General features: G+C 53.8%; 1 protein-coding gene across 9 annotated transcripts in view; it reads right to left on the reverse strand.

Annotated features, from left to right (window-relative positions):
• Arap1 (ArfGAP with RhoGAP domain, ankyrin repeat and PH domain 1) overlaps nucleotides 1-25,978 on the reverse strand; it is a 57,942-nt gene that overhangs the window by 13,720 nt on the left and 18,244 nt on the right. For 4 of the 9 annotated variants that reach the window (XM_057777231.1, XM_057777236.1, XM_057777232.1 and 1 more), the window contains exons 3-16: nucleotides 22,200-22,745; nucleotides 12,619-12,770; nucleotides 12,048-12,112; nucleotides 11,413-11,540; nucleotides 11,149-11,298; nucleotides 10,844-10,913; nucleotides 10,490-10,610; nucleotides 9,548-9,750; nucleotides 8,784-8,890; nucleotides 6,399-6,598; nucleotides 4,350-4,435; nucleotides 2,776-2,958; nucleotides 1,522-1,696; nucleotides 352-486 (exon numbers count right to left, since the gene is read on the reverse strand). In XM_057777231.1, coding sequence (XP_057633214.1) covers nucleotides 352-486; nucleotides 1,522-1,696; nucleotides 2,776-2,958; nucleotides 4,350-4,435; nucleotides 6,399-6,598; nucleotides 8,784-8,890; nucleotides 9,548-9,750; nucleotides 10,490-10,610; nucleotides 10,844-10,913; nucleotides 11,149-11,298; nucleotides 11,413-11,540; nucleotides 12,048-12,112; nucleotides 12,619-12,770; nucleotides 22,200-22,708 — 2,284 coding nt within the window. In that variant the 5' untranslated portion in view covers nucleotides 22,709-22,745. Of the gene's footprint in view, nucleotides 1-351; nucleotides 487-1,521; nucleotides 1,697-1,939; nucleotides 2,006-2,775; nucleotides 2,959-4,349; nucleotides 4,436-6,398; nucleotides 6,599-8,783; nucleotides 8,891-9,547; nucleotides 9,751-10,489; nucleotides 10,611-10,843; nucleotides 10,914-11,148; nucleotides 11,299-11,412; nucleotides 11,541-12,047; nucleotides 12,113-12,618; nucleotides 12,771-18,305; nucleotides 18,672-22,199; nucleotides 22,746-25,978 lie in introns of those variants that run through there. The other 5 variants (XM_057777235.1, XM_057777237.1, XM_057777238.1 and 2 more) reach the window with 4 other exon arrangements.

Below are 25,978 nucleotides of genomic sequence, written 5' to 3' on the forward strand. Positions count from 1 at the left end.
GTTCAGCCACCTAACTAAACAGCAAGTCAGTTTACAAGTAAGAAGTAAAAAAGGGAATACAGAAATAAAGGTAAAAGCCCAGATGCAAAAGATAGGCAGGATAATTTAAGTTAAAAAAAAAAAAAAACTGGTTAGAGCCTAGAAGCCAAGCTAAGACCGGGCATTTGTAAGTAATAAGCCTCTGTGTGTTTATTGGGAGCTTGGTGGAGGGCCCCCAAAAGAGTAAGAGAAAAACAACCACACCAGAGTCCACTTGGCACCCTTAGTCCACCAGCAGAGCCAGTCCTAGCGTCCTGGCCCTGCAGCCAGGCTAACACACCATGGCACGGGTGGGTACGGTACGATGCTCACCTTCCCGGGCACGGCGGTCCTGTAGAGGCTTGCCAGCAGAAGCAGTTTTGTACAGGAAGCCACTGTGGCTCACAGTTGGCAGGATAACGGAGTAGTGCTTTTCCAAGGGCTTCACTGAGTCCAGCCGAGGGACCTCTTTGGAGCAGAAGAAAGAACAGTGGTGGTCATGCTGGGTGTCCAGGAGGTGTCTGGTCACAGTCCTGCTTCCTCAGCTCCCTACCAGCACCTCAGGATCCAATTGCCACCTCCAAGGTGTCCGCCTCTGCCCACAAGCAGGAATGTCACTCCGTTCCCAGGGCCCAGCTCAAGTCTGTCCCTTTCAGGAAGCTTCACTGACTCCAAAGCCCACCCCACACTCCCTGTTGGAGACATAGAGCCAAACATAGTGGAATGAGGGGGCTTTGGGCCAACTCAATAACATTCCCTAGAGAGAGGTTTGTCCAGACAACATAAAGGCCAGTGAAATAGCCTGGCCCTAGTGACGAGCACTGGGGGTCATGTTCCCTAGACCAGTCCAGCTGGGTGGTCTCTTGCACCTCCCCAGACACCTGGGCTCTTTCCAACCTAGCATGCCCCACCCACAAGTGGCCCAAAGCCCAGAGCCCCAGACAAAGCCCCACCCTCAGCCTTAGGATGCTGCCCCAGGAGACCAGGTCTGGGCCACAACCAACCTCTCTTCATGTCCCCCCCTCCGAAGAATGGGAGCCAAATGGGACCTAACCCAAAACTGTGATGGAACTCCACCCAGTCTGAGCAGACAGACCACACGGCTGCTGGGTAGGACACGCACACGGCAACACAGACCCACTGCCCACACACAAACCCCAAAGCCTTAACACTTCCAGGTGAGCACAAAGAATCTAGGTAGTTCCAAGGTTCATCCCGGAACAGACACCCGTATGGACCCACAGTGTAAGTCAGGACAGAGCACACAGATAAAAGTCCCGGAGATACTGATGCAAAAGGACATTCACAGAAAACATAAGTATCCACCAACACATAAACCCCAAACACACCCCAAGAACCATGCTGCTGCCCCAGGGACCACCAAGGAGCTTCAATCATAGCTTGGGAGTGGCCTGCAAATCCAGGTTCGTTTCTGCTGCCACTCCTGTGCACCTCTCTACAATGCCAGACCCCCAGCAGAAGACAGAGCCACTGGCCACTCACCTGTGCTCTGGTTATTCCGTAGAAACTCCATCTGCAGTGTCTGTCCAGCCTGCTCAGCAAGAGCCAGGGGTGTGGGAGCTGCTGGGTCCCCTGAGAAGCAGCTGACCCCAGCTCCACAGCCCAGGAGTGCCTGGGTCTCAGCCAGGTCAGTGGTAGTAACTGCAGCACACAGGGCCTAGAGAAGAGGGGAGGGTCAGTCCGAGCAGGGGTGGGAGGGAGGTGGAGGGGTAGGGATGGGAGCTTGCAATTAGGGAGGAGGAAAGAGGAAGGAGTCACCATCCCCAGACTGAAAGAGGCCAGGGCCTAGGGAAGCCAGAAGAACAGAAAAGAAAGGACTAGGGGTCAGAAGAAGAGGAGAAGGCCAGCTAGAGAGGCTGGGCTACCCGGCTGAGGCTGGGGTCCTAGCCCAGGGCCTCACCCTGCTGCAAGTCAGGCTGCAAGGAGCCCCTGGAGGATCTCAGGCTCCCTCTGTCTTGCAGCGGGGGCAGAGGGCGGGGCAAAGGATTGCAGCTAATTCCTCCCACATTTGAATTCCTCACTGCCTGCCCGGCCCTCCTGGCTCCTCCGGACCAATGGGAGCCACCACCCTCCTGGCTTGTAGGCCAGACTGGGCTGGGCTGAACTGGGGGCCGGACGCCTAGGTTTTAGGGAGGTGTAGGCCTAGCTTCCACAGAGCTCTGGGAGCTAGACTCGGCCTGCCTGGGTAGGACTGCTCCCAGGAAGAGCTGAAGGCCACCCATGCGTCACAAATGTCACCCACTGCCTCCAAGCGAGCTGTCCCCCTCTCAGGCTGAACCACATCACGGTCCAAGACTTGGTTCCCAATCTTCTGGGGTCTGGGGCCCATATGGGGCCTCATCTAGAATGGGGTGTGGATGGGGTGGGCCAGAGCAGGCCAGCTGTTTTTCATGAGCCTGACAGGAAATGGCACCCCCATCGCGTTCACTCCTTTTGGCAGGATTCTGAAGGAACAGGACAGGGTGCGGGGCACAGAGGAGTCAGGAGGAGGCAGCCAGATGCTGAAGACATGGGCCAAGAACCAAGCCTGACTCCTCCCTGCATTGTCCTGGCTTTCCTTGGGCAGGCCCTGCTGCCCTCTGGGCCTCAGTTTCCCCACATGTTCACAACCCTCTAAGCTAACGGAAGAGATGGGCTGAGATAGAGGAATGGGGACAAAGAAAGGGATAGGTTCAAGGGTCCCTGACAACGCAGGGACAAGAAGGCTCAAGAATCCCAAAGGCTTGGTGTGCTGACCTTGTCCAGCTCCTCCTGGTTGCCGAAGAGTGGGTGGTAGCGACGGTACTTGCCCTCTCTGTACTTGGCCTCCAGGTGGTACCGCCTGGCAGCAGGGCCGCTGCTGGGCTTCAGGGCCTCACTAGGGGGCACGTTGGCGGCCCAGAAGCGATTCCCAGGGCCATTGCCCAGCTGAATGAAGAGCTGTGGGCATGGGCAAGAGGTGAGAGGCAGCTGGCGAGAGGCCCTGAGGTCAGGCCACACGCCCATCTTCCCCAAGGGGAGGGGACTCGGGAGCAGCTTGAAGCCCCAGGCTCTCTGCTCAGATTGTCTTGGACAGTCTAATAGGTGAAGGTTTGAGGCCTGGGCTCTGGGAGCCTTGCTGTTGTCTCAACCAACCCCATATCTGGAGCTCTGCATTCTCGATGCTGTCCCCGTGAGGGGGTGGTGTCTAACCTGTCAGCCTAGGGTGGGCAGGGACGGGGTCTATCTGCCCCTGACATTCCTCTCTGGATGAGAGAAGGGTGTGGTTTCTAGGAGGTGAAGGGGACAGCACTGGGGGGCAGGATCATTTCCCCTCTGTTCCATAGCCACCCTATCACAGGCATTTTCTGGACTCCCCAGTCCACTTGTTCAGAGTGCTGATCACTCTCTGCCACTATGGACCTGACTGGGTTTGTTTTTTTTTCCTCTGAGCCTCGGTCTCCTCCTTGTATCCTGGGTATTCTAATCCTACCTCAGGGCTACTCTGAAAGACACACTCTGTTAAAAAAGCAACATCCTGGCCGGGCGGTGGTGGCGCACGCCTTTAATCCCAGCACTTGGGAGGCAGAGGCAGGCGGATCTCTGTGAGTTCGAGACCAGCCTGGTCTACAAGAGCTAGTTCCAGGACAGGCTCCAAAACCACAGAGAAACCCTGTCTCGAAAAACCAAAAAAAAAAAAAAAAGCAACATCCTCTACATTGGTATGCCAAACATAAAGAAGGGTACATGAAATAGAAACTTAGCAGTAAGGCCCCGGGTGGCAGGTTCCTGGCTCTAGCCTCCTGCTACAGGTTCCCCATAACAACTATCACACGCACAGGCACCAAAGAAGTTTAAATGCATAGGTATAAATACATGTCCACATGTGAGCCTCAAATCGTGCATCATGTACACACTCGGCACATGCATTCTGGAGCAGGGAGAGCTCGGGCGTGCTGAGGGGTGTGCACAGTGGAAAGCTAGGGCACGGGGTGGAAAGGAGCAGGCTGGGTAGTCAATCTGCAGTAGCTGGGTAACCTTAGGCACATTACAGCCCAACCCAGGGCTTCAGTCTCCACATCAGGACAGCTGAACTGTATCGGGGGTCAGCGATTCTCTAAAAGGTCAAATAATAAGTAGTTTGGGTTTTACGAAACATACACCATCTCTGCCAAATCTTTTTTTACAACCCTTTAAAACTGTGAAAACATTCTCCGTACAGTGGCCAGTTTGCTAATTTTGCCAAAAATACGTTCTTCCAAAATCCCCACCCAAGGTCCCCTCGCTCCAAAGTTCTGAGGTCACTGGGACGGGGAAACCCCACGCATGGGTGACAAGCAGGGCATGCCCACCTGGATGAGAGTTTCTGTCCACACCTTCTTGTCCATCTTCAGGCTCCGCACCTTAGACACGCCAGCACCCAGACCACGGTGCTCCCCTGCGATGACCAGACAGTTCGTTGGTAAACCCTTCCCATGAGCGCTCAGCCACCCACAGTGCTCCTCGAGCAGGCCTGGAGCTAGTCTGCAATTCCACTTGGCACAGCACAGTGGGCCATCTGGCCACTTTCCCACCGACTGACTGCTTCTCTACGCCATCAGCTGTTCCTGTCATAGATATAAACACCTATCTGCTCCCCTGACATCCCCTACTTCCTGCCTCAGCTTTCTTCCCTACCTCCCTACATGGCCACACCTTCCTGTCATACAAGTCTCGGTAGACATGTCACCTCCTCAGAGATGTCCCAAACAAATGGCACCTTCTCTTCCTATTTCTTGCAATTCCAATACTTTATTGGCTCCTGTGTGTTCTGCTCTTCCCGTTGCAATACAACTGCATATAAACAGGATCCTGATCTGGCTTTAGGTTTCTGTCCTCAGTGCCCAGAACAAACCCGCACTGCCTGGCTCAAGCCCTGGCCCTGCGTTCATGCTCCCTCTTCCACAGAGAACCGTGTCCACCAAGGTCAGCCTGTATCAGCTCCATCTTCCACAGAGAACCGTGTCCACCAAGGTCAGCCTGTATCAGCTCCATCTTCCACAGAGAACCGTGTCCACCAAGGTCAGCCTGTATCAGCTCCATCTTCCACAGAGAACCGTGTCCACCAAGGTCAGCCTGTATCAGCTCCATCTTCCACAGAGAACCGTGTCCACCAAGGTCAGCCTGTATCAGCTCCATCTTCCACAGAGAACCGTGTCCACCAAGGTCAGCCTGTATCAGCTCCATCTTCCACAGAGAACCGTGTCCACCAAGGTCAGCCTGTATCAGCTCCATCTTCCACAGAGAACCGTGTCCACCAAGGTCAGCCTGTATCAGCTCCATCTTCCACAGAGAACCGTGTCCACCAAGGTCAGCCTGTATCAGCTCCATCTTCCACAGAGAACCGTGTCCACCAAGGTCAGCCTGTATCAGCTCCATCTTCCACAGAGAACCGTGTCCACCAAGGTCAGCCTGTATCAGCTCCATCTTCCACAGAGAACCGTGTCCACCAAGGTCAGCCTGTATCAGCTCCATCTTCCACAGAGAACCGTGTCCACCAAGGTCAGCCTGTATCAGCTCCATCTTCCACAGAGAACCGTGTCCACCAAGGTCAGCCTGTATCAGCTCGACAAACTCATTTTCCTTACATCATCCCCAGCAAAGCTGCCTCTTGTCCACACACAGACCTCACAGCCCCAGGGCCTGACATCTGCCCTAAAGTCCCACAGCCTAGAAGTTCTTCCCAAGCTCACTGACTCACCCAGATCTGTTCTTCCTCCTGAATTCTCACATCAAGGACCCACCTCAAATCTGCAAACATGCAAAACCACCACCTGGGCACTGTCAGCTCTCGGGATAATCCAATTGCCAGCACGTGGTAAGCAGAGCCAGCAGATGAATACACCATGGGCCCCACCTTGTTCCATTCCCTCTCCTCAGCCGTGTAGCATGGACGCTTCCATATGTAACTTCAAACCATCCTAAAAGGCACTCAGCACCTCCCGTCCCACTACTGGGTGGTGCAGCAGCCCTCCTCGGGTCTCCAATCTCAGCTTCTTCCTGTAAACTAAAGTCTAGCCCACAGAGCTGACTATGTCAAAACCCTGGCTCCTCTCTCAGCATGAAGAACCCTGGTAGGCCTGGCCTTCTGCATGCTTCTAATGTGACAGGGACACCAGATTCTAACAGCCTGGGCTCTGATCTAAGCTCACTTACTTGCCAGGTAGCCCTGAAAAAAAAATGCTTTTTCCTGCTTTGTCTGTCCCCATCCTTGTGGAAAGAGTTAACAATGAATTGAACACTAAAGATCCCTCCCAGAGGAATAGCCAATAGTGCTGGAGCAGCGTTAGGGATAAGGGCTCCAGGATCTGCCAAGTAGGCCACCTGCGGTCCAATGGCCAGCCTGTCGCACACATACCTACCTGCACAGCGCTTGCAGATGACAACACAGAGATTGATGGAGGCCCAGTCAGGCTGGGGAGCTCCACAGTCAGCACAGAACCTGTTGGGGGCCGCAGCCCAGATGCGCTCGGCCACCTCTGAGGTAGACAGGGCCTCTGCAATGGCTCCTTGCATGGCCTCCAGCCACTGCTCCTTCTCCACCTCTGAATCAGCCGAGAAGCTGTGGACACATAAGGAGGGAACCGGTAGGAAAGGCCTTGGGGATTGGAGGGTCAGAGGGAAGGAGGAGTGGCCTGAACTCTGGGTCAGGACTGGAAGAAAAGTGAGGACCAACATGAGAGTCACAAAAATGAGAAATAAAGGGGAATCCAGAAGAAATGGAGAGAGAAAAGAAGGGCTAGGCCAGGTGATAAGGGGGCAGATGTTTAGGGCAGAGAGGGCAGGAGGGCACTCAAACTGGCAGAGAAGATGACAAGAGTTGAGCGGAACAGGCCTGAGATAGGCAGAGCAGGTGCAAGGAGCTCTCAGAGCCGCAGAGCACCGGTCCAGACTTTATATGGGGTGGAGGACAGAACACAGAGGTGTATGCATACCACCTCCACCTTCAGCCAGAAAGAACTCCACTGGGGGTCCAGAATGGTGGCACATACCTTTAATTCCACCAGGGGCAGAGGCAGGTGGATCTCTGTGAGTTCAAGGCCAGCTTGGCCTACATAGTCCATTCCAGGACAGCCAGGGCTATGCAGAGAGACCCTGTCTCAAAGAAAAAAAGGAGGAGGAGGAGAAAGAGGAAGGGGAAAAAGAAAAAGAAGAAGAAAAGGAAGGAAGGAAGGAAGGAAGGAAGGAAGGAAGGAAGGAAGGAAGGAAAAGAGAAGAGAACTCCATTGGTCTGACACATGGGTCCCCGCAGCTCTGTCTGCCACAGCCTCCTGCTCTTCAAAGTAGAAAGCTCTATCTGGAGAGCAGATGCAGAACTGTCTTCCTTCCGGCAAAAGCTCCCTCTGGAGCTGGATGGTGCTAGCATACGCCTTTAATCCCAGAACTCAAGAGGCACAGACAGGCAGATCTCTGGGTTCGAGGCCAGCCTGATCTCAGAGCTAGTTCCAGGACAGCCAAGGCTACACAGAGAAACCGTGCCTTGAAAAACAAAAAAACAAAACAAAACAAAAACTCCCTCTGGCTATTTATCTGCTGCTGCTGTTACCAACTGCAAGCCACACAGAAGTGTCTGAGAGTCCACACTGGATTCTGGAGGAGTCATGAGCTCTGGTGTAGGAGGTCCTTCTTTCTATGTGTTGCTTGTATTGGTTAATGAATAAAGAAACTGCCTTGGCCTGATAGGGGCAGAACTTAGGTAGGCGGGGAAAACAGAACTGAATTCTGGGAGGAAGAAAGCAGAGCTGGGGAGAGCCATGGATCCTCCGCCTGAGACGGACACTGGTTAGAATCTTTCCCGGTAAGCCACTGCCACATGGCGATACACAGATTAATAGAAATGGGTTAAATCAAGATGTGAGAGCCAATAAGAAGCTAGAAATAATGGGCCAAGCAGTGATTTAATTAATACAATTTCTGTGTGGTTATTTCTGGGCTAAGCTAGCCAGGCGGCCGGGACAAACAAGCGGCCCTCCCCCTTACAACAGAGCTCCTTTTTGGGAGAGAAGCCTCCACAACAGCCAGTAGAGAAACTCAAAAGCTGCCAGGGCTCGAGGGCAGCAACCAGCTTTCTCATCCCATCGTACCAAGTCCTGCAGGCCCAAGTGGTAGCCCTGATGAACACCTAGCAGCCTCACTGAGATGGGTGACCGTATCAGTAACCAGGGGAGCACAGCGGCCTCTGTATCTGACAGAAACCCCAAAGTGGCCGGCTGCAGCTGTTGTGGTCGTAAGGACAATGGGGAAGAAGCACAGGCCGACGACACAGGATGGATAACGCAAATGTAAGAAACAGACACCAACCTAGCTCTTGAGGTCAAGGGTCACTACCTGCTGTCACTATGGACAGAGCAAAGCCACTAAGACCAACAATCAAAGAGTAATAAAGACGAGACCAGAGGGCCTGCCAGGCTTTGGCCAGGATGGTGACAGGCACAGAGAGGAGACAGCCAAAGTAGAGAGCAAAAGCAGTGACAGCGACAGACTATGAAAGGCAGAGAGGGGCCGTGAGGGAGGTGTCCCAGCAGGCAACAGACGCTCAAACTTTGAGTTAGTAGGTTCTGTTGGAGAGCCCATGGGTTTGGGGTTGGGGCCGGCTGGCCGGCACCACAAAGCAGCACCCAGGGAGAACGTAGCAGGGTTGGGGAACAGTGAGCTAAAAGGACAGAAACGGCCAGACGAAGGTGAGTGAGGAAGCTGACAGACTAAGGCATGTGGGTGAGCAGAGCAGACCTGCCCCATGGGGTCACCTGAAGATGCGGTAGGGGGTAGTGAGGTCAAAGCTGCGCCGGTCTACTTCCTTCACGTTGCCCACGTTCATGTCGATGAAGGTGATGCCAATGCCCAGATGGAACTCCTGATGGACGGGTGCGAAGGGAGGAAGGCAAGGCTTAGAGCAGGGCTGAAGGTACAGCATGGGGACTTGGGGAAGGTGGTTCCTAGGGACTAGAAAGAGACTAGAAAGGAGGAAGGAATCTGAGCAGGGATGGAAGCCTGGACTACAACAACTGGGGTGAGTGGTGGATCTCAGGAGCTGAGTGTGGAGGGTGGGAAGGTGGGAGGTGGATCTCAGGAGCTGAGTGTGGAGGGTGGGAGGTGGATCTCAGGAGCTGAGTGGGGAGGGTGGGAGGTGGATCTCAGGAGCTGAGTGTGGAGGGTGGGAGGTTGATCTCAGGAGCTGAGTGTGGAGAATGGGAGGGTGGATCTCAGGAGCTGAGTGTGGAGGGTGGGAGGTGGATCTCAGGAGCTGAGTGGGGAGGGTGGGAGGTTGATCTCAGGAGCTGAGTGGGGAGGGTGAGAGATTGATCTCAGGAGCTGGATGGAGATGAGGCACAGAGAGACAGGAGGGAAGAAGGGCATGCAGGCCCAGTACAGGAAAGGCTGGATGGGAAAGTACTGAACTTGGGCTCTAGCAAGACCAGGGAGGGACCAGGTAAACAGGAGAGGGGCAGGGAAGGGGTTGTAGTGAGCACAGGTCAGGGGAGCCCAGTGGCCTGGTAAGAGTCCTTCGTACCTCCAGGTTCTTATAGAGTTGTACTTTGTCCCCAACCACAGCCACATAAAGCTTATTCTTAAAGCCTCGTAGCTCCAGGCTGCCAGTGCGGTCAGGCTGCTCAGAGCCTCGAACTCCCAACATAGAAGCACTGGAGAGCCGAACACAGGCTCGCTGCTCGGTCACTGCCTGCTGCAAAGCCTGCATCCACTCATTCCGCTCCACTGCAAAAGGGTGAAAGCGACATTTGAACTCAGTTGACAGGGCTATAGAAGGCTATAGGCTCCTCAAAGATCACCTCGCTAGGCAGACCACTGGTTTGGTCTGTCACTTTGTCTGGCTTGCACCGGGCGAGTCCCCACAACTGTTAGAGCCTGCATCTCTGCGCATGTTGATGTGTACTCTGTGCCGCTGGGGCGTGTCAGGGAAGGAGCTCCTCCTCCTTCCTCCTCCTCCTCCTCCCCCCAAACCACACAGGGACAATGCCTCCCTGGGTCTGCGTGTTAGGGAGCAGACATACATTGTTCCCTTCCCACTCTCCACAACGTGACCAAATTTCCAGTCCTACACACAGACACACACACTTCTAAACTCCCACCACACACACAGACACACATGCACAGACACACACGCACATACGGACACACACATACACTCCTAAACTCCCCACACAGACACACACACGCACACATGCGCACACACACAAGCACATACAGATACACACGCACGCACATACAGACACTCACACACAGTCCTAAACTGCCCCCCCACAGACACAGACAGACACCCATGCATATCCAGACGCACATGCATGCACATACAGACACTCACATACACTCCTAAACTCCCCCCTCACATGCACACACACAAATACACTCCTAAACTCCCACCACACATACAGACACACGTGCACACGCACACAGACACACACAAACACACACAGAGACACTCCTAAACTCCCACCATCACTCTCTGCCCGGAAGGCAAAGGTTCGATTGTTGGTGATCACTTCAAACTTCTGGTCTCCAATAGCAGCTACTCGGCAGATGCAGGCTACAGGGACAAAGCGCTTAGAGTAGGCGTCCTGGGGAGAGAAGAGCCGCATTCAGAGTGGGAACCCTAGGGCCCCTGCTCAACTCCACTGAAGTGACGGCTATAAGCCTATCTTCTGCAGCTGGCCAGCGATCCCTGCCTTCAGCCATTCCACAGACCAGGACCCCACTGAGGGTCAGCTAAGGACTAGGCCTGAAGAAATACCAGGGTTCAGCCTAGGCCTGGGTAGGAGCAAGGGTCAAGCGAGGCCGACGGTAGCCTCACCTTGTTACTGTCGAAGTATCGCAGGTAGTCAGCATCCAGTCTCACCCATCGCTTCTGGTAGATATAAGACCTGGACAGGCAGAGGCATCGGTCAGCAAAGACTGGAATGAGGAGGAAATCCCACCATTATACCCAGGCCCCTTTCCTAGCACCTAGATCACTCATTGGTCACCAATGGTTAATGTGCTGCGGAAAGAAAATTTCTCAATCTTGGACCCCTCTGACTTTGGACTCACGGTACCAATATCCTGGGGCATGCCTTGCCCCCACGCAGACACGAGAAGGTACAGGCGGGCCTCACTCACCCCTGTGGTGGGTTCTTGTCCAGCCAGCCAGCCTTGATGACCGGTGTGATGGGGGTGGAGCCCCCAGGCAGCTCATCCATGAGGTGTGGTGGGAAGTCAGGGGTCAGGCTGAGAAAGGGGTGGTTCAGGCCACTGGTGGGCCACCCGCCACTAGGGCAAGAGAAGGAAAGGGCAGCGAGGCTGGGGCTCCCTGAGGCTATAGCACGGCAGGCGGGCAGGCTAAGGGCTCTGGGAAAGAGGGCAGCCGAATGGGAGGATACTCACTTGGGGATACCCTCATAGTGATGGTCATCCTCATCTTCGGCATCGTCCCCAGACAGCTCCTCTCCCTCGCTCAGCAGACTAGCCACCCTCACAGCCCGCGGGACTCGGCTCGGCAAGGGCTCCTCCTGCTGCCCCCAGGACCGACCACTCAGTGTCACGTTTTCCCCTCATCCCCAATCACACCCCTTGACTGCCACACCAGTCTACTCCATCCTCAGCCCACAACTCAGCACTTTTACTTCTGTTTCCTTCTGTTTCTGCACCCCTCCCCCCCCAGTGGCCAAGACCACAGAGAGCAGGGGACAGGGTCAGGACTGGCAGCAAACACTGACCTAGGACACGGAGCTAGAGAGTCCAGAGTTAGAGAGAGGGGACATGAGGACACAAAAAAGGAACACAAACAGCAGCAGACCACACACACCCAGCCACAGCAACCCAAGCCTGGCACAGAGCTGCAGACCCCAGGATGAGGTTCTGGGGTGGATTCCTATATGGTGAGACCGTAAATTTGGGGGGGAAGTGGCCTCTCTGCTAGGGGAGGAGGTCCTAGGGTCTCTAAGACCAATGAGCTGCCAGCCCTCCCTCCCTCCACAACACCGGCCATCAGTACAACCCCAACCACTTGCCCTGCCTACCTTGGTCATTACGCTGGCTGGGGCCCTGGGCCCCTCCTCTGGGACATCGTCATAGTCAGAGTCGTCTGGTAAAAAGGGGTGAGGAGGGAGGCTCAGAAGCCAGGAACCTGACCTCCTCTAAGGGGCACTAGAGCTTGGTTTTACAAAGGCCACTCCTAGACTGGGAGAGACTCCCACCCCTACCCAGGCCTGACTTTCAAAAGACAGGCACAGGGGACAGGAAGTGCTATTTATACTGAAGGGAAGGAAGGGCCACCACAGGAGGCTGACCAGGCAGCAAACTCTGGAGTCAGTGGGGACTGTCCAAACAAGGCCTACAAGGCAACAAGAATGAAGACAAGCCAGGGATGGCGGCCTCACCTCCAGCAGCACTCGGACCGGGAACTCCACTACCCCAAGGGTCAGCCTTGCTCATACTTGGCAAGCAGAAGACAGGGTGGAGAGAAAGCATGCTATCTGGGCCTCCCCAGGGGACTGCTGGCCCCCAGCAGAGAGGGAGCATGCCCACTGCATGTTCTCCAGGACTGAACCTGGAAGGCCACCCAGAGCCCAGCTGCCCTGTGGCACTCACCAAACTCAGGGAGTAGGCGAGGAGGTTTGGGAGGAATCTCGGGAGGACAGGGAGGCCCCTGGGGAAAGGCAGGCAGGAGCGTGGGCAGGGTCTCCTCTGGTTGGGGATGGGGTGGCACTGGTGGCAGCAGTAACTCCTCCTTAGAGGGAAGGCTGAGAAGAGAACAAAGTTGGGTGTCAGCGTGCAACAGCCAGGGCTCTGATGCACTGACCCCTGTCCACCTGGATAGACACCTTCCCCACCCAGACTCCAACCAGCCTCACACAGCCCCACACAGCCCCACACAGCCCCACACAGCCCCACACAGCCTCACACAGCCCCACACAGCCCCAATCATGCTCATCCGTCAGCATCTCTCGGGCCCAGATGCACACTGGTCACCCAGCCCCAGTGCCCCAGCTGTTAGCCATGTTCCCATGGGACCTCCACGTGGACAGAAAAGACCAGAAAGGGTGGAGAAGGCTACCAAGGGGAGGTAAGTCTTGCCATGTAGCATGGAGGTCCAGAGCATTTGCTGGCAAAGAAACTAGAGTCAAGCCCAGGACTGCAGAACCAGGCCAGTCTCAGAAACTGATTCCTGAGGCCCCAGTTCTGGTCTCTGGGCCAAGTTTCGCCTTTTTATGTAGACATTCAGAAAAGCACTATTTCCCAGTGAACTCAGATCCCGCAAGAGCTCTTCCCCGGCTGCTTCCTTCTCTGCTGCCCCTCTTCCAGGGCCTGCTCAGATACCCTGTGCTTTCCCGCCATGGCTGCCCTGTTCTCCTAACCTGGAGACGCATGTCTCCTGAAGGCTCTGTCATCCGACACACGGGTTTGAACCCCACCTTGGTGTCTTCGTTTCTGTGTGTCCTGGGCTACGTGTCTAACCGCTCAGGGTCTGGGTTTCCTTTTCTGTGAAGTAGGAGCCATTTTCACAGGTAGAGGAGAGGACAAGCACTAAAAGAGCCGGGCACATCAACACACAGGATCCCGGTGCCCAGCAGATCCCGGATGCCCAGCAGTTACAATGGCTGGCAGCCAAGTCCAGGTGGCCCTGGCCCCATCAGCTATCGTCCACATCTACCAAGGGCTAAGGAGGGGCATCGGAGTGAGCAGCTTCCTCCCAAACCCGGATGACTTCAGCCTGATCTGTTCTCTAGTGTTCCCAGCAGTGGGTAGCAGCATGTGACCGTGTAAACGCAAGGAGGTCTGGCAGGATATGACCATTGTCCCCCACGCTGCTCCCTGCCTCTGCGCCACTTCTCCCCGGTCACCTTTTTGTTTTCCTAACCCTGCTGTTCTCCTCTGTACATGAATAATATTCTTCAAAATCCATCCCTCCTGCCAATGATGTGTTAGCGTCCAAGCTAACAGAATCCCAGCTTGACTGACTCTACATGCTTCTTAGAATTCTGTGTTTCCACACAACTATGCAGACGGCAGGGGTGTGACTTCCCTGTGGAGTCATGACCTGCATGAGGTGGCCCAGCAGCCCAGTTACCCACATAGCACTGCCTAGGCAAGAGTGGCCTGAAGAGAAACTGCAGGCACACCAGGAGAAATCGGCAGCAAGCTCTTCCTAAGTGTGGTGACCCGCAGCTGAGAACACCCGCACTTGCGGGGCCCCCAAAAGGTACACGAGCCCCTTGGAAGAAGAGCTTTCTAAGCTAGGCTGGCTCCCTGGTAGTCACCTGCCCACCCTGGTTCTCTCGGTCTCTCACCTCTGGGCTGTCAATTGCAAGGGTCACAAAGAATGGCTGCTACACAGCTGTGTGGACTGTGGCGTGACCCCTGTTAGCAAACTGTTCTCTATACCCTCTGGGAACTGCTACTGAGGGAGCTGGTACTGACAGTATGATGTCCCTTGTGGGCACTGCACCAGGCTGTCTCCTCAAGCTGACACTGAGGCTCCTTACAGAAGGGAAACATCGGACTCAAGATCCCCAGAGCGGAGTGAGGAGCTTGGCTGAGTGGGCAGCAAGAGCTAGACAGTGGGCGGAAACAGCAGGACCGACCGTTCTGGAGGCAAGGGAAGCAAATGAACACTTAAATAATGACTAAACATCCGAGCCGGGCGATGGTGGCGCACACCTTTAATCCCAGCACTCGGGAGGCAGAGGCAGACAGATCTCTGTGAGTTCAAGACCAGCCTGGTCTACAGAGCTAGTTCCAGGACAGGCTCAAAAGTCACAGAGAAACCCTGTCTCGAAAAACCAAAAAAAAAAAACATCCGAATGCAAACATGCCCGGCAGCTTGGCCTGGTGCCTGGCCCCGGGGTCAGTGCCGTGGCCTTAGACTTCTGGATGTACAAATCGACCCAGCACACAGCTGCTGCCAGAGCAGGAAGAAGGGGCTGTGGAGGCCGCACTCAGAGGCCAGCTGAGAACAGAGTGTGAACCGTGGGGAAGTGGGAATTCCTGCTCTCCATGGCCCATCAAGCCTAAGTGGGCCTGGCTCCTCCCTGAAGGAGTGGAGAACGGCAAAGGGCACCCACTTGCTCCTCCTTGTCTTCCTCCGCCACTGTCCTGATGTTCTAGAGCCTGTCCTGAGGCTCACCACCTGCAGGTGCCCTCTGTCTTTACCATCTGTCCCGGGAGGGGCGACAACAGGGCCTGCAGCAAGAAACCTCCACGAGAGCCAGTCTGCCTGGTACAGGGCATCCAGCACTGCTGAGTCAGGACCAGGAAAGGAGAAGTAAGGCCAGAAAGGCATGGCTTGTGGGAAATCCCCAGGGGAGGGGAGTACTATCCCCTACCGAGAACCGAGCCTGGGGGAGCACCCCTGGAGCAGCCCCTGGGTGTCTGCTCCTCCCGAACAGTTCCAGGCTGCTCTGTTCTGCAGTCCAGTGTTGCTCTGGGCTGGGCTGAGGCCACAGCAGACCTCTGCTCACCCTGTTCCTTCTCCTTTGACCTCTACCCCAGCTCCCAACCCAGGGGAACACCCTCTGTACCTCAAAATGCAGCCCACAGGCCCTAGCAGGGCTGCACCCTGCTTTGCTGTCCCTCGGGCCTTTCTCTGGCCAAGGTGCAGCTCTAATGTTTATGCCATTCACAATGAGACTGGGCACCTGGTACGGGGGTACCCACCTCAGCCTGGCTCCTGACCTTACAGATCACAGGAAATATCATGGGATCTTGTACCCAGGACTGGGGGACATACAAGGGCCCTAAGTCTAAACGGGGAAGATCAGAGTGACCCCAACACTGACGGTGTGGCTCTACCAGAAGGCAGTAGGTGTGGGCGGAGTCTGTCTGGGCACACTGAGAAATGTGCCCACTCCAGTTTGGAGGCAGACAAATGTGGGTTTGAGTCCCAGAGCTCAGTCATAACCTCTGAGCCTCAGTTTCCCCAACTCTGGCTAGCCTGCAAGCTTACCCACGCTGCTCTCACATGTTACGGCACAGTCTCTTACTTGGGCTGTAGCCAAAGGAGTCTCAGCCCCACAAACCAGGCCACGAGCTTCACTATAGCCTTCTCCCCGAGCGCCCCATGCTCCCCTCTCAGTCCTTCCATCTATATCCGCCTCCAGCCAGAGAAACCAAGGCTCACTTTGAGGGCAGGAGGACGGCCGAAAGGGGCAGCCTAAATGTCAACGGACTTTGGACTAAGTCACTCTCCAGCCCTCTATAAAAAGCTAATCTGAAGTCTATAAATATTTACTTATTTACCTTTAATTGTATGCATGTGCATGTTTGTGCGAGCGGATACTCTGGAGCTGGAGTTGCAGGTGGTTGTGACCACCAATGTGGGAACTGTGAACAGGTCTTCTACAAAAGCAGTTTGCTCTGTTAACTTTTGGGCCATCTGTACAATCCCGAGCTGCAGTCTATAAACATATACTTCAAGGCATACACCCACATCCTCCAACCCTACTGTGGACTTTCCCTCAAGCCTCAGGCATCTTAGGGGTTCCCTCAGGGCTCCCCACACACCATAGTATTTCTTTATTTTTAAGATTTACTTATTTAAATTTATGTTTAAGTGTGTATACAAGTGCACTGTCTGCATGCATATGCCCACAGATATCAGAAAAGCACCAGACCCCCGGAACTGACGTTTCAAATGGTTTGTGAGCTACCATGTAGGCCTAGGAATTGAACCAAGTCCTCAGGACGGGCACCAGTGCTTTTAGCCGCTGAGGCACCACTCCAGGCCACCTCATACTTCTGGTCATCCTGCATGGCTATGTCCTTCAGTGTCTGGTTCACTGAGAGACCTCAGAGGACACAGACCCCGGCTACATTCCATCCCAGAGTCAGAACCATCCCCCTAAAATGTTACACGGGCCTTAAAGGGACCCTCGCCACTTCTAGGCCAGACTCTCACCAGCATAGCTGCAAAAGGAGGCCAGGCCCAGTGTGTCCCCTTCCCAGTGCACTTCCTCCTCAGCAGCTGGGCCCTGGTCCTGCTCCTTGCTTCCTTCATTCGGCTTCTGTCCTTCCTCCTCCTCCTCAGCGCTGCCGCTGCACAACCCTGCTCTGTCCTCCTCACTTCTGCCCAGGCCACCACGGCTCCCTCTGCCAGGACAGAGGCCTGCAGCCTACGTGTCATTGAGCACAAAGGGGCTGCAACCCCCCTGCCATCATGCTGCTCTGGAAAGGCTGCAGCCCCCATGCAGCCTTCAATAACACCCAATTAGAAGTCAGCACGCAACCAAGGCCCCACAGCCCAGGGCACGTCTTCCTGGGCGGGGGTGGGGGGGTGGGGGGTGGGGGATGGGGGAGGGTGCTCCCCTTGCTAAGTACCATTATGGGCTAGGCTTCTGCTGGGGCTTTCTACATGGAATGACCACAAACCATCAACTCTCTTGTGCTTAAAACACACTGCTCCCTCCAGGAGCACCCCCCAAACATTCCTCCTCCACACCACTCCACTGCCTGACCCTGCTGAGCTGCCCCAGAGACCAGTCCTGCTGTGGCAGAACGGAGGCAGGTAGCATCTCTCTGCCTGTCTGCTCTGTGAGCCTCCTGGGTCTGGACCTACTTTCTCCCTGGGGACAAGAACAGCTCAGCCCTTGGTGAGCTTTCAGACAGGACCCTCCCCACCACTTCTGGTACCCAGTCCAAAGTAGAGGCCATTCTGTGCTCCTAGTGCTGGGTTCATTAGGGATTCCTCATAACTGGAAGGAGGGGAGGTCAACCTCATACTCTTCATGAACCCCCAATTAACAGCCCTGGCAAGGGGGGGGGGCACAACTGAAGAGCCAGCCCTCTGCAGGTAGGTCCCTGTCACCTTGGGCTTGGGGCAAGGGGTTTAGACACACAGCAATCCTGAATTTGACAGTGCAACAAGCTAACCTAAATCTCCCCATGCAAATTTCTTGATGTCGCAGGGAACTGGAAATTAATGACAGAATAGAATGGGTTGGTACCAAAGGCTCAAAGAGCTGAGACTCCCCCCCCACACACACACACCAGTTGGTGTGTCAGTCTGACAAAGGACCAGAAAACAGGTACTGGGGTCCCCAGTGGATCTAGGAGAGGCTGATGGGCAGACACCAACCTGGAAAACCCAGAGACAAGAAGGAGGGAAGGTTAGAAAGGGGCAGTAAAACAACTGGAAGGGTGGAGAAGGTAGAAGAAAATCCTGAGTCAACAGAGAACCCTGGAAAAGCAGCTCAGAAAGTGACAGGCAGACAAAGAGGGGCTCTTGTCCTCCCAGCCCCCCCACCTGCCCACCGTCCTAGCCAGGGCTGCCCTTCTCTTACCTCAGAGGCCTGCTGAATCCTGGGCCTAAGAATTCCTGGGACTCCAGCCAGGTGGACCAGAACCTGCCAAGGTGGCCTGTGTCTGCCCTGGAAGCCTACGTGGGCTTGGGCTGGTCTTGCGGCTGGAGTCCCTATCGCCAACTGTGTCTGTGCCCTGCTCCCTTGGAGGTGGTGAGCCCCAGGTGTGTTCTTGCACACCTATAAGTGGTGTCTCTGAATTGTGTAAATCACTTTTCTAAGTGTATGTGTGTTTCTGAATATAATCATAAAACTGTTGAGAGAGAGAGACTGTGTGTGTGTGTGTGTGTGTATGTGTGTGTGTGTGTCTCCAGTCCTAGTCTTTGCTTCCTGCTCTCCGTCTCTCCTATCCCCACCCCCTTCGGCCTGGGCCAACACACTTCCTGAAAACACTAAAGAGAAAAGCCACCCATAATCCCCTGGGGCAGAGACTTCCTCCCCGCCCCTCAAGCCACACCAGTTACCACCCAAACTAAAACAGGACAAGTAGCCGGTCTGTTGGTCCCCTGACACCTCACAGGGTGGGTGTCCAGGAAGCCCTGATTCTGGTTAGCCCTTTTCCCAGTCTCCACCCGCTGAAGGGCTCCCAAAGAGACTGCAAAATAGGCTCTCGGAAGGGAACAGTTTCTGCCCCAGCAACAGGTGATCAGCCTCCACGAAAGCCAAGGATTGGCTGGGCTGCAAGGCAGTCAAAGTACAGAAAGGAAACCTTTCAGAGTATGACTCCAGCAGGTAGCAGTCGACTCTGAGAAAATACTTCCTTTCTCGCAAATATCTCAAGGCTTCCAAGTGCCAGAGGAGGAAGCCGACAGCCACAGAGCTGGAAGGGGCTGTGCGGAGTGAGGGACTCTGGGACCCTCGACCAGAAATGATTCCTCTGGGACCCAGAGAAGGAGGAGTAAGTCTGAGTGGACAGGGTCAAAGCCAGGAGGCAGGGTCTGAATGCTGGTGCCCCTCCAGGGCTGGGTGTCTTTGGGCCCAGACCCCATGTAGTTCATGGCTACAGGATGAAATACCAGACCATATGCAGAGGTGAAGTGGGGGCTTCACCGGCCAGGCAGAAAAGGGGGAGTCCCACCCTTGCCAGTTTTCTGGTTGGCTCTCACACCCTCGTCTGTGGCCTTGGGCCCTATCAGCTTCTTACTTCCCACCAGCTCCTCTAAAGGCGGGCGCCTGCCTTCCCACAAAGGGTGTGATAACAGGGGTTGGAGAGAAGGACCCGGGTGGCCAGGTGAAGGAAACAAACAAAGATCCCAAGATTCTGAGAGCTGACATTCTAACAGGCTCAGGCTTGGCAGCATATGTACACACATATGTGCACAGTGACTCACACTTGACAGTACACAAACAACAAATGTGCCAGTTCACTCACCCAAACAGCGTCTGCACACCATTAACAACGCAACCCAGCACTGCAGCACCATAGCAGCAGTGTCCACGGGTACACGTATGACGTGTATGTGTGTCCTCAGGCCTGAGGAGCTCACACACCAGATCCCTGCACCCCTGCACCTGTTAGAATCAAGCATGGCTACCTACAGGTCCAACACAAATATGTAGGTACACAGACAGGCCAGATGTGCACATGTACACCTATACGTGTGGGGTACAAACAGGAGGACAGGCAAAACACCCACACACATAAAATAATTTTTAAAAACCTAAAGACTTTGTACACCCATGAGCTGAGGGCTGCCGATGCCCATGACTCCTAATGTTACATCCCCAGAGCACAGGGCACCTGGACTGGTATCACTCTGCTGTAAGGAAAGGCCCTCACTGTGGGGATCAACCTATGGTTCCTCAGCCATGGATTCTGCAGAAGAAATCATGTGCAGCAAACCCATCTGAATACATGTAGATTTTTCCTTGTCCCTATTCCCTACCCAATCCAGTCTGATAGTCATCTGCACAGCACTCATGGTGTATTTGGCACTGTGAGTAACGTCCGGATGATTCGCAGTACAAGAAATGGGGCTGGAGATATGGGTCAGTGTGGGGCACTTGCCTAGCGTGTGCATGGCCCCCAGTTCCATCTCTAAAATATAAAAAAACAAAACCAAAAACAAAGCAGAAAACCATGGAGGATGCACATGGGTTCCTTGCCCTACTACACCATTCTATGAGCCCCGACCCCGTGCCTGCTGAGGGGCCAGATGTTTTACACAGGGGCCTTCACTGCCCCATACGTTGGGCCAAGTACCTATGTTCAGACTGTAGCTCTAAGAATAAAGCCTTGTATCTCAGAGCCCTGGGCTGTGGATATGATTTTTATTCTACCCTGCAAGTTCCCTGAATAGACATAAATTTCAGGAGAACTGGGGGCTGGAGAGATGGCTCAGTGGTTAAGAGCATTGCCTGAGTTCAATTCCCAGCAACCACATGGTGGCTCACAACCATCTGTAATGGGGTCTGGTGCCTTCTTCTGGCCTGCAGGCATACACGCAGACAGAATATTGTATACATAATAAATACATATTTAAAAAAAGTTTCAGAAGAACCACATAAGGCCAGTTCAGATAGGTCATCAGGCCCCAAGGACAGAGGGCAAGAACCTGATTGCTCTTTAATCCCAGCACTCGGGAGGCAGAGGCAGGCGGATCTCTGTGAGTTCGAGGCCAGCCTGGTCTACAAGAGCTAGTTCCAGGACAGGCACCAAAGCTACAGAGAAACCCTGTCTCGAAAAAAAAAAAAAAAAAAAAAAAAAGAACCTGATTGCTTGCACCATGGTCTACAAAGCTAAAATCGTATCCCATCTGAATTCTTCCCATCAGCCTCTTATGAAAGCCTCTCCATTCCCCAAAACATCTCCAGAGGGTGGCCCTGCTTGGGGAGAAGGAAGGAGAGAAGGGGTGTGGAGTGGTGAGTTTAGGGTACTCTGAATTCCAGCTCCCTCTACAGTGCTCTCCCAAATAAATGGTTCGCCTGCATGCAGAAGGATGGCCACTAGAGGGTGCAATAGCACCAAGAACCATGAATTTCTAGACCATGAAATCTCTAATTTCCATCAAATTAAACCTTAAACCTGGCTTGGCCCAGAAGGTCCCTTGACTCAATGCTCCTCTCTAGATGGAGAACACCTCACAGACATTCACCACAGTGTATTTCTGCATGGACCCAGCCGGTCCTTCCCTCCGGGCCCTAAGCTTCAGCCACCCTGTTCAGTCAGAACACAACGCCCACCTTCCATAGAAGGCTTGCTGAAAGGATCAACAGAATCCCCCAACACTGTCCAGCAGTGATAAGGGCAAGAGACCTCTCTCAGAACATCCTTTCAAAAAATCCAACAGAATTCAAAACGTCGGAATGTCATTAGCCTGAACATACAGCGGCAACCCTGTCTTTAGAGACTTCTCCACTGGCACCAAGCAAACAGCCAAAGGAAGAATAAGCTGAATGTCCATGGAAAGAGGAAAAAGCTCAGGGAAACAGGGAGTAGAGGAGCCCGGGAGAGGAGAAGAATTCTGAAGAAGAGGGAGAGTAAGCTGGCTGAGGCTCAGAGAGGTCCTGGGATTGGGTGGGAAGAGTATGAGGGACAGAAGCACGCCCCACCCCCACACCTGAGCATCACCCCAGGCTTCAGGGCTCTCCACACATCACCTCCCAGTGCCAGGGTACACCCAGATCCCAGGTAAGGTGACCCAGTGAACTCAGATGGTGTGGTGGGACAGACACCCGGGGCCACTGAGGCTCCCCGACCCGCTCTGCACATATCCAGGTATCCCTAAGTCCGGGCCATCCTCCGGCCCACACCTCGGCCCTCTCTGCCCTGCTCCCCTCTCCCTAAGCGGGGCCCCACTAGCAGTCAGCCATTCCTCCAGCCCTGGTTCCGTCTACACCCCATGACCTTCCACCACCAGCAGCGATGGCACTCACCTGGCCTGTGGGTAGGGGGGTCCGGTACGAGGAGGTACGGGAGGAACACTCAGTTCTGCCGAGTGCCGCTTGGCAGGCAGTGGGGGCAGCGCAGGGTCCGGGGGAGCTGTGGACGGCGGAGTGAAGCAGGCAGGTGGGAGGCAGCTCCTTCGGGGCGGAATCGGTGGAGCGGCAGGAAGCCCCTCATCTTCTCCAGCTGTGGGCGGCGGTTCAGGTGGAGTGATGGGCACAGGTGGTGAACGAAAGATGTGTCGCTTCATGGGCACAGGCCGCGGGGCAGGGCGAGGCACAGGGGCCGGTGGTGCACGGGCACGGAGCAGACCAGCCAGGATACGGCGGCGGTGGCCAGGGAGGTGCATGCCCATGTCCAACAGGCTGGTATCACTGAGGCCGTGGCATTCGGCAGCCCATAGCAGTCCATGCTTCTCAAAGAGTGTCGTGTACTGCTCCAGGTGCAGCGCCCGAAGCCACTCGGCTACCGACAGAGAGGCGTCGCTGCTCTCTGTCATGGCTTCTGCCAGCAGAGGCCCAGGGCCAGGCTCAGACCTGAAATAAGAGGTCACAGTGAGAAGCATATCCACCCAGGAGCCATAGCCAGCCGTGTTCCTCTGTGAGCCTCCGTGCTGTGCCAATCATGATTCTGAATGTCATAATCTTAAATACAGATTTCCAAAAGACCCAAATCTAAAGCCCTAAATCACAGAAACTGCAATCCGCCTTGAATGCTGAAATCTGAACTCCCCAGACTCCACTCATGTCATGAACTCAAATTCTGTTCTTATGTTGTTGGTGGCTTTGGTATTTGGGGACAGGGTTTTGCTATGTGCCTCTACGGCTCTGACCTTGAATGAGCCTAAGCTCGCTATGTAGCCCAGGTTAGCCTGAAACTTAACTCAATCCTCCTGTCTCAGCTTTCTGAGCACTGGGATTATAGGTAAGCACCACCATATCCAAGCTGAGTTCTATTCTGGCCCATCCACGCCGTGCCCATAAACCACACAAAGCTGAGCATTGCCGGGCCTGACTGGATAGCCTGGTTCTCCACCTCTGAGGGTCCCTGTGCCCCTGGCTTCTAGCTCAAGGTTTCTTAGCCATCACACCCCCAACCTACAGGTTCAGCTGCTGCCGAAAATGACACGTTGGGACTGGGCAAAACACTCCACCCCACTCATCTCTGCAAGACTAGAGGGTCCAATCCTTCTGAGACACCTGTCCCCAGGGGAGGGCCAGGTCTGGAGGCTCAGTGAGCGTGTGGGGGAAATGGCCCCACTGTGGGCCTCTCCGCATACTCCATGTCCCGTCCATGTCCCTTAAGAAAAGCTCCTGAGGGAAAAAGCCTCTGCATCCTGGCCTTCCGTGCAATATCCTTCCCGTCACCGAGGCAGAGAGAAGGAGAGGCAGAAGGAGGGAGAAACAGTCATTTGTTCATGTACGACTCGGTCATCAACAGCCTAACACTGGACAATGGGAACTCACATACACACCAAGAACCCAAGAGTCCAAGGAAGAGAGACAGAGCGACTAAGAGATGCAAGGGGCGCAGCCAGCTGGTCACCTCACAGCATGGACGAGGTGACAGTAATGTCCAGCACTGAGCCCACTTAACAGACTGATATTCCTTAAACAAACCTCATATAATCACAAAATAATAGAAAGTTCCAATTACAGGGGCTGGAGACATGTCTCAGAGGTTACCAGCAGCCATGCTGGAGGGCGTACAACCACCTGTAACTCTAGTTCCAGGGAATCTCATGTCCTTGTCTAGCAAGCAGGAATGCACACACATAGACATAAATCAAAATAAAGCCTTGAAAACAATTCCTATTACAGTCAGGGACAAGGCAGAGATGTCCACTTAATTCCTGTGTTTATTATCACGTTGCTCCGAGAGTTCTAGGCATCACAGACAAGCAAGAGGTTGAAAATAGCCGGGCGGTGGTGGCGCACGCCTTTAATCCCAGCACTTGGGAGGCAGAGGCAGGCGGATCTCTGTGAGTTCGAGACCAGCCTGGTCTACAAGAGCTAGTTCCAGGACAGGCTCCAAAACCACAGAGAAACCCTGTCTCGAAAAACAAAAAAAAAACAAAAAACAAAAAAAAAAAAAAAAGAGGTTGAAAATATAGATCAGTCCAGGTGGTGGCACACACCTTTGACCCCAGCACTTGGAAGGCAGAGGCAGGTGAATCTCCGAGTTCGAGGCCAGCTGGATCTACAGATTTCCAGGTCAGCCAGGGCTACAAAGAGAAACCCTGTCAGAAAGAAAGAAAGAAAGAAAGAAAGAAAGAAAGAAAGAAAGAAAGAAAGAAAGAAAGAAAGAAAGAAAGAAAGAAAGAAAGAAAGAAATTTTTTTTAAAATATTTATTTATTTATTATGTATACAATATTCTGTCTATATATATGCCTGAAGACCAGAAGAGGCCACCAGTCCTCACTACAGATGGTTGTGAGCCACCATGTGGTTGCTGGGAATTGAACTCAGGACCTTTGGAAGAGCAGGCAATGCTCTTAACCGCTGAGCCATCTCTCCAGCCCCAAGAAAGAAATTTTTAAAAATCAAGACAGAAGGCTGGAGAGATGGCTCAGAGGTTAAGAGCACTGCCTGCTCTTCCAAAGGTCCTGAGTTCAATTCCCGGCAACCACATGGTGGCTGCCAACCATCTGTAATGGGGTCTGGTGCCCTCTTCTGGCCTGTAGCATACACATTGTATACATAATAAATAAATATTTTAAAAAATCAAGACAGATAAACTATCCATAGTTACCAATATGAATTTTGAGATGGGAGCCCAAGCAGCTTAACTGAGTCACTGTTACCAACACTAATAGAGGAATCCAGCATAATCACTGGGTTCAGAGTTAATACAACAAACACCAACAGTTCCGTGCAGTGATCAGGTAGGAGCCAGGAGGAAAGCACTCACAATAGTCTCACAGAACAGAAAAAAACCAAGGATGAACACGAGAAACATGCACACCTCGGAGTGGTGATGAAGCTTGGGGCCAGGGCTGGGCTGATCCCCAGCAAGAGGAGGACGACAGCCAGGGACAGAAGGGCATGGTAAGGGTTGAAAATTTTCTCACACAAGAGAAGAAGGTAGGCAGGGAGGTAGAAACCTTACATGAATAAAAAGCTTGAGGTGTTACTGAGGGATTTTTAAAAGGCCTAGATGTGGGGATGGAGAAGTTGTTTGGTGGTTAAGAGTATTGGCTGCTATCCCAAAGGACCCAGGTTTGATTCCCAGCACCCACATGGTGGCTCACAGTGGGCTGTAACTCCAGTCCCTGGAGATCTGATGTCTTTTTCTGGCCTCTTCAAACGCACACGGGCAAACATTCAGTGCACAGACAAACGTGCAAACAAAACACCCACACACAAATAAAATGACCTGTACAAATAGGAAGACATAAGTTCTGAACAGGTTACCACATAAAAGGATTGATTAATCACAAAAGGATTAATTCTCAAACACACATGACCTTGAACTCCAGATGTCTTCCTCCAGCTCCCAGGTACAGGCCTGCACATCGCACCCCACTACGCAGCACTGAGTCCTGAACCTTGCGTTTGACACATGAATTAAGCACTCTATGCACTCAGCCACATCCCCGGTCACTCCCTGCAACTCTTCAGTCTGTCTTTGTGGTTAAATGGCATGTGACACCACATAGAAACTAAGGAACTCTGCATGGCAGAGCCCATTATGAACAAAGTGGGAGCTATGACCCCACCCAGGAGGTGTGTCCTACCCCATACTTCTAAAAGCTGAGACACCTGAATA

This window comes from Chionomys nivalis, chromosome 8, assembly GCF_950005125.1.
Source record: "Chionomys nivalis chromosome 8, mChiNiv1.1, whole genome shotgun sequence".
Classification (NCBI taxonomy): domain Eukaryota; kingdom Metazoa; phylum Chordata; class Mammalia; order Rodentia; family Cricetidae; genus Chionomys; species Chionomys nivalis.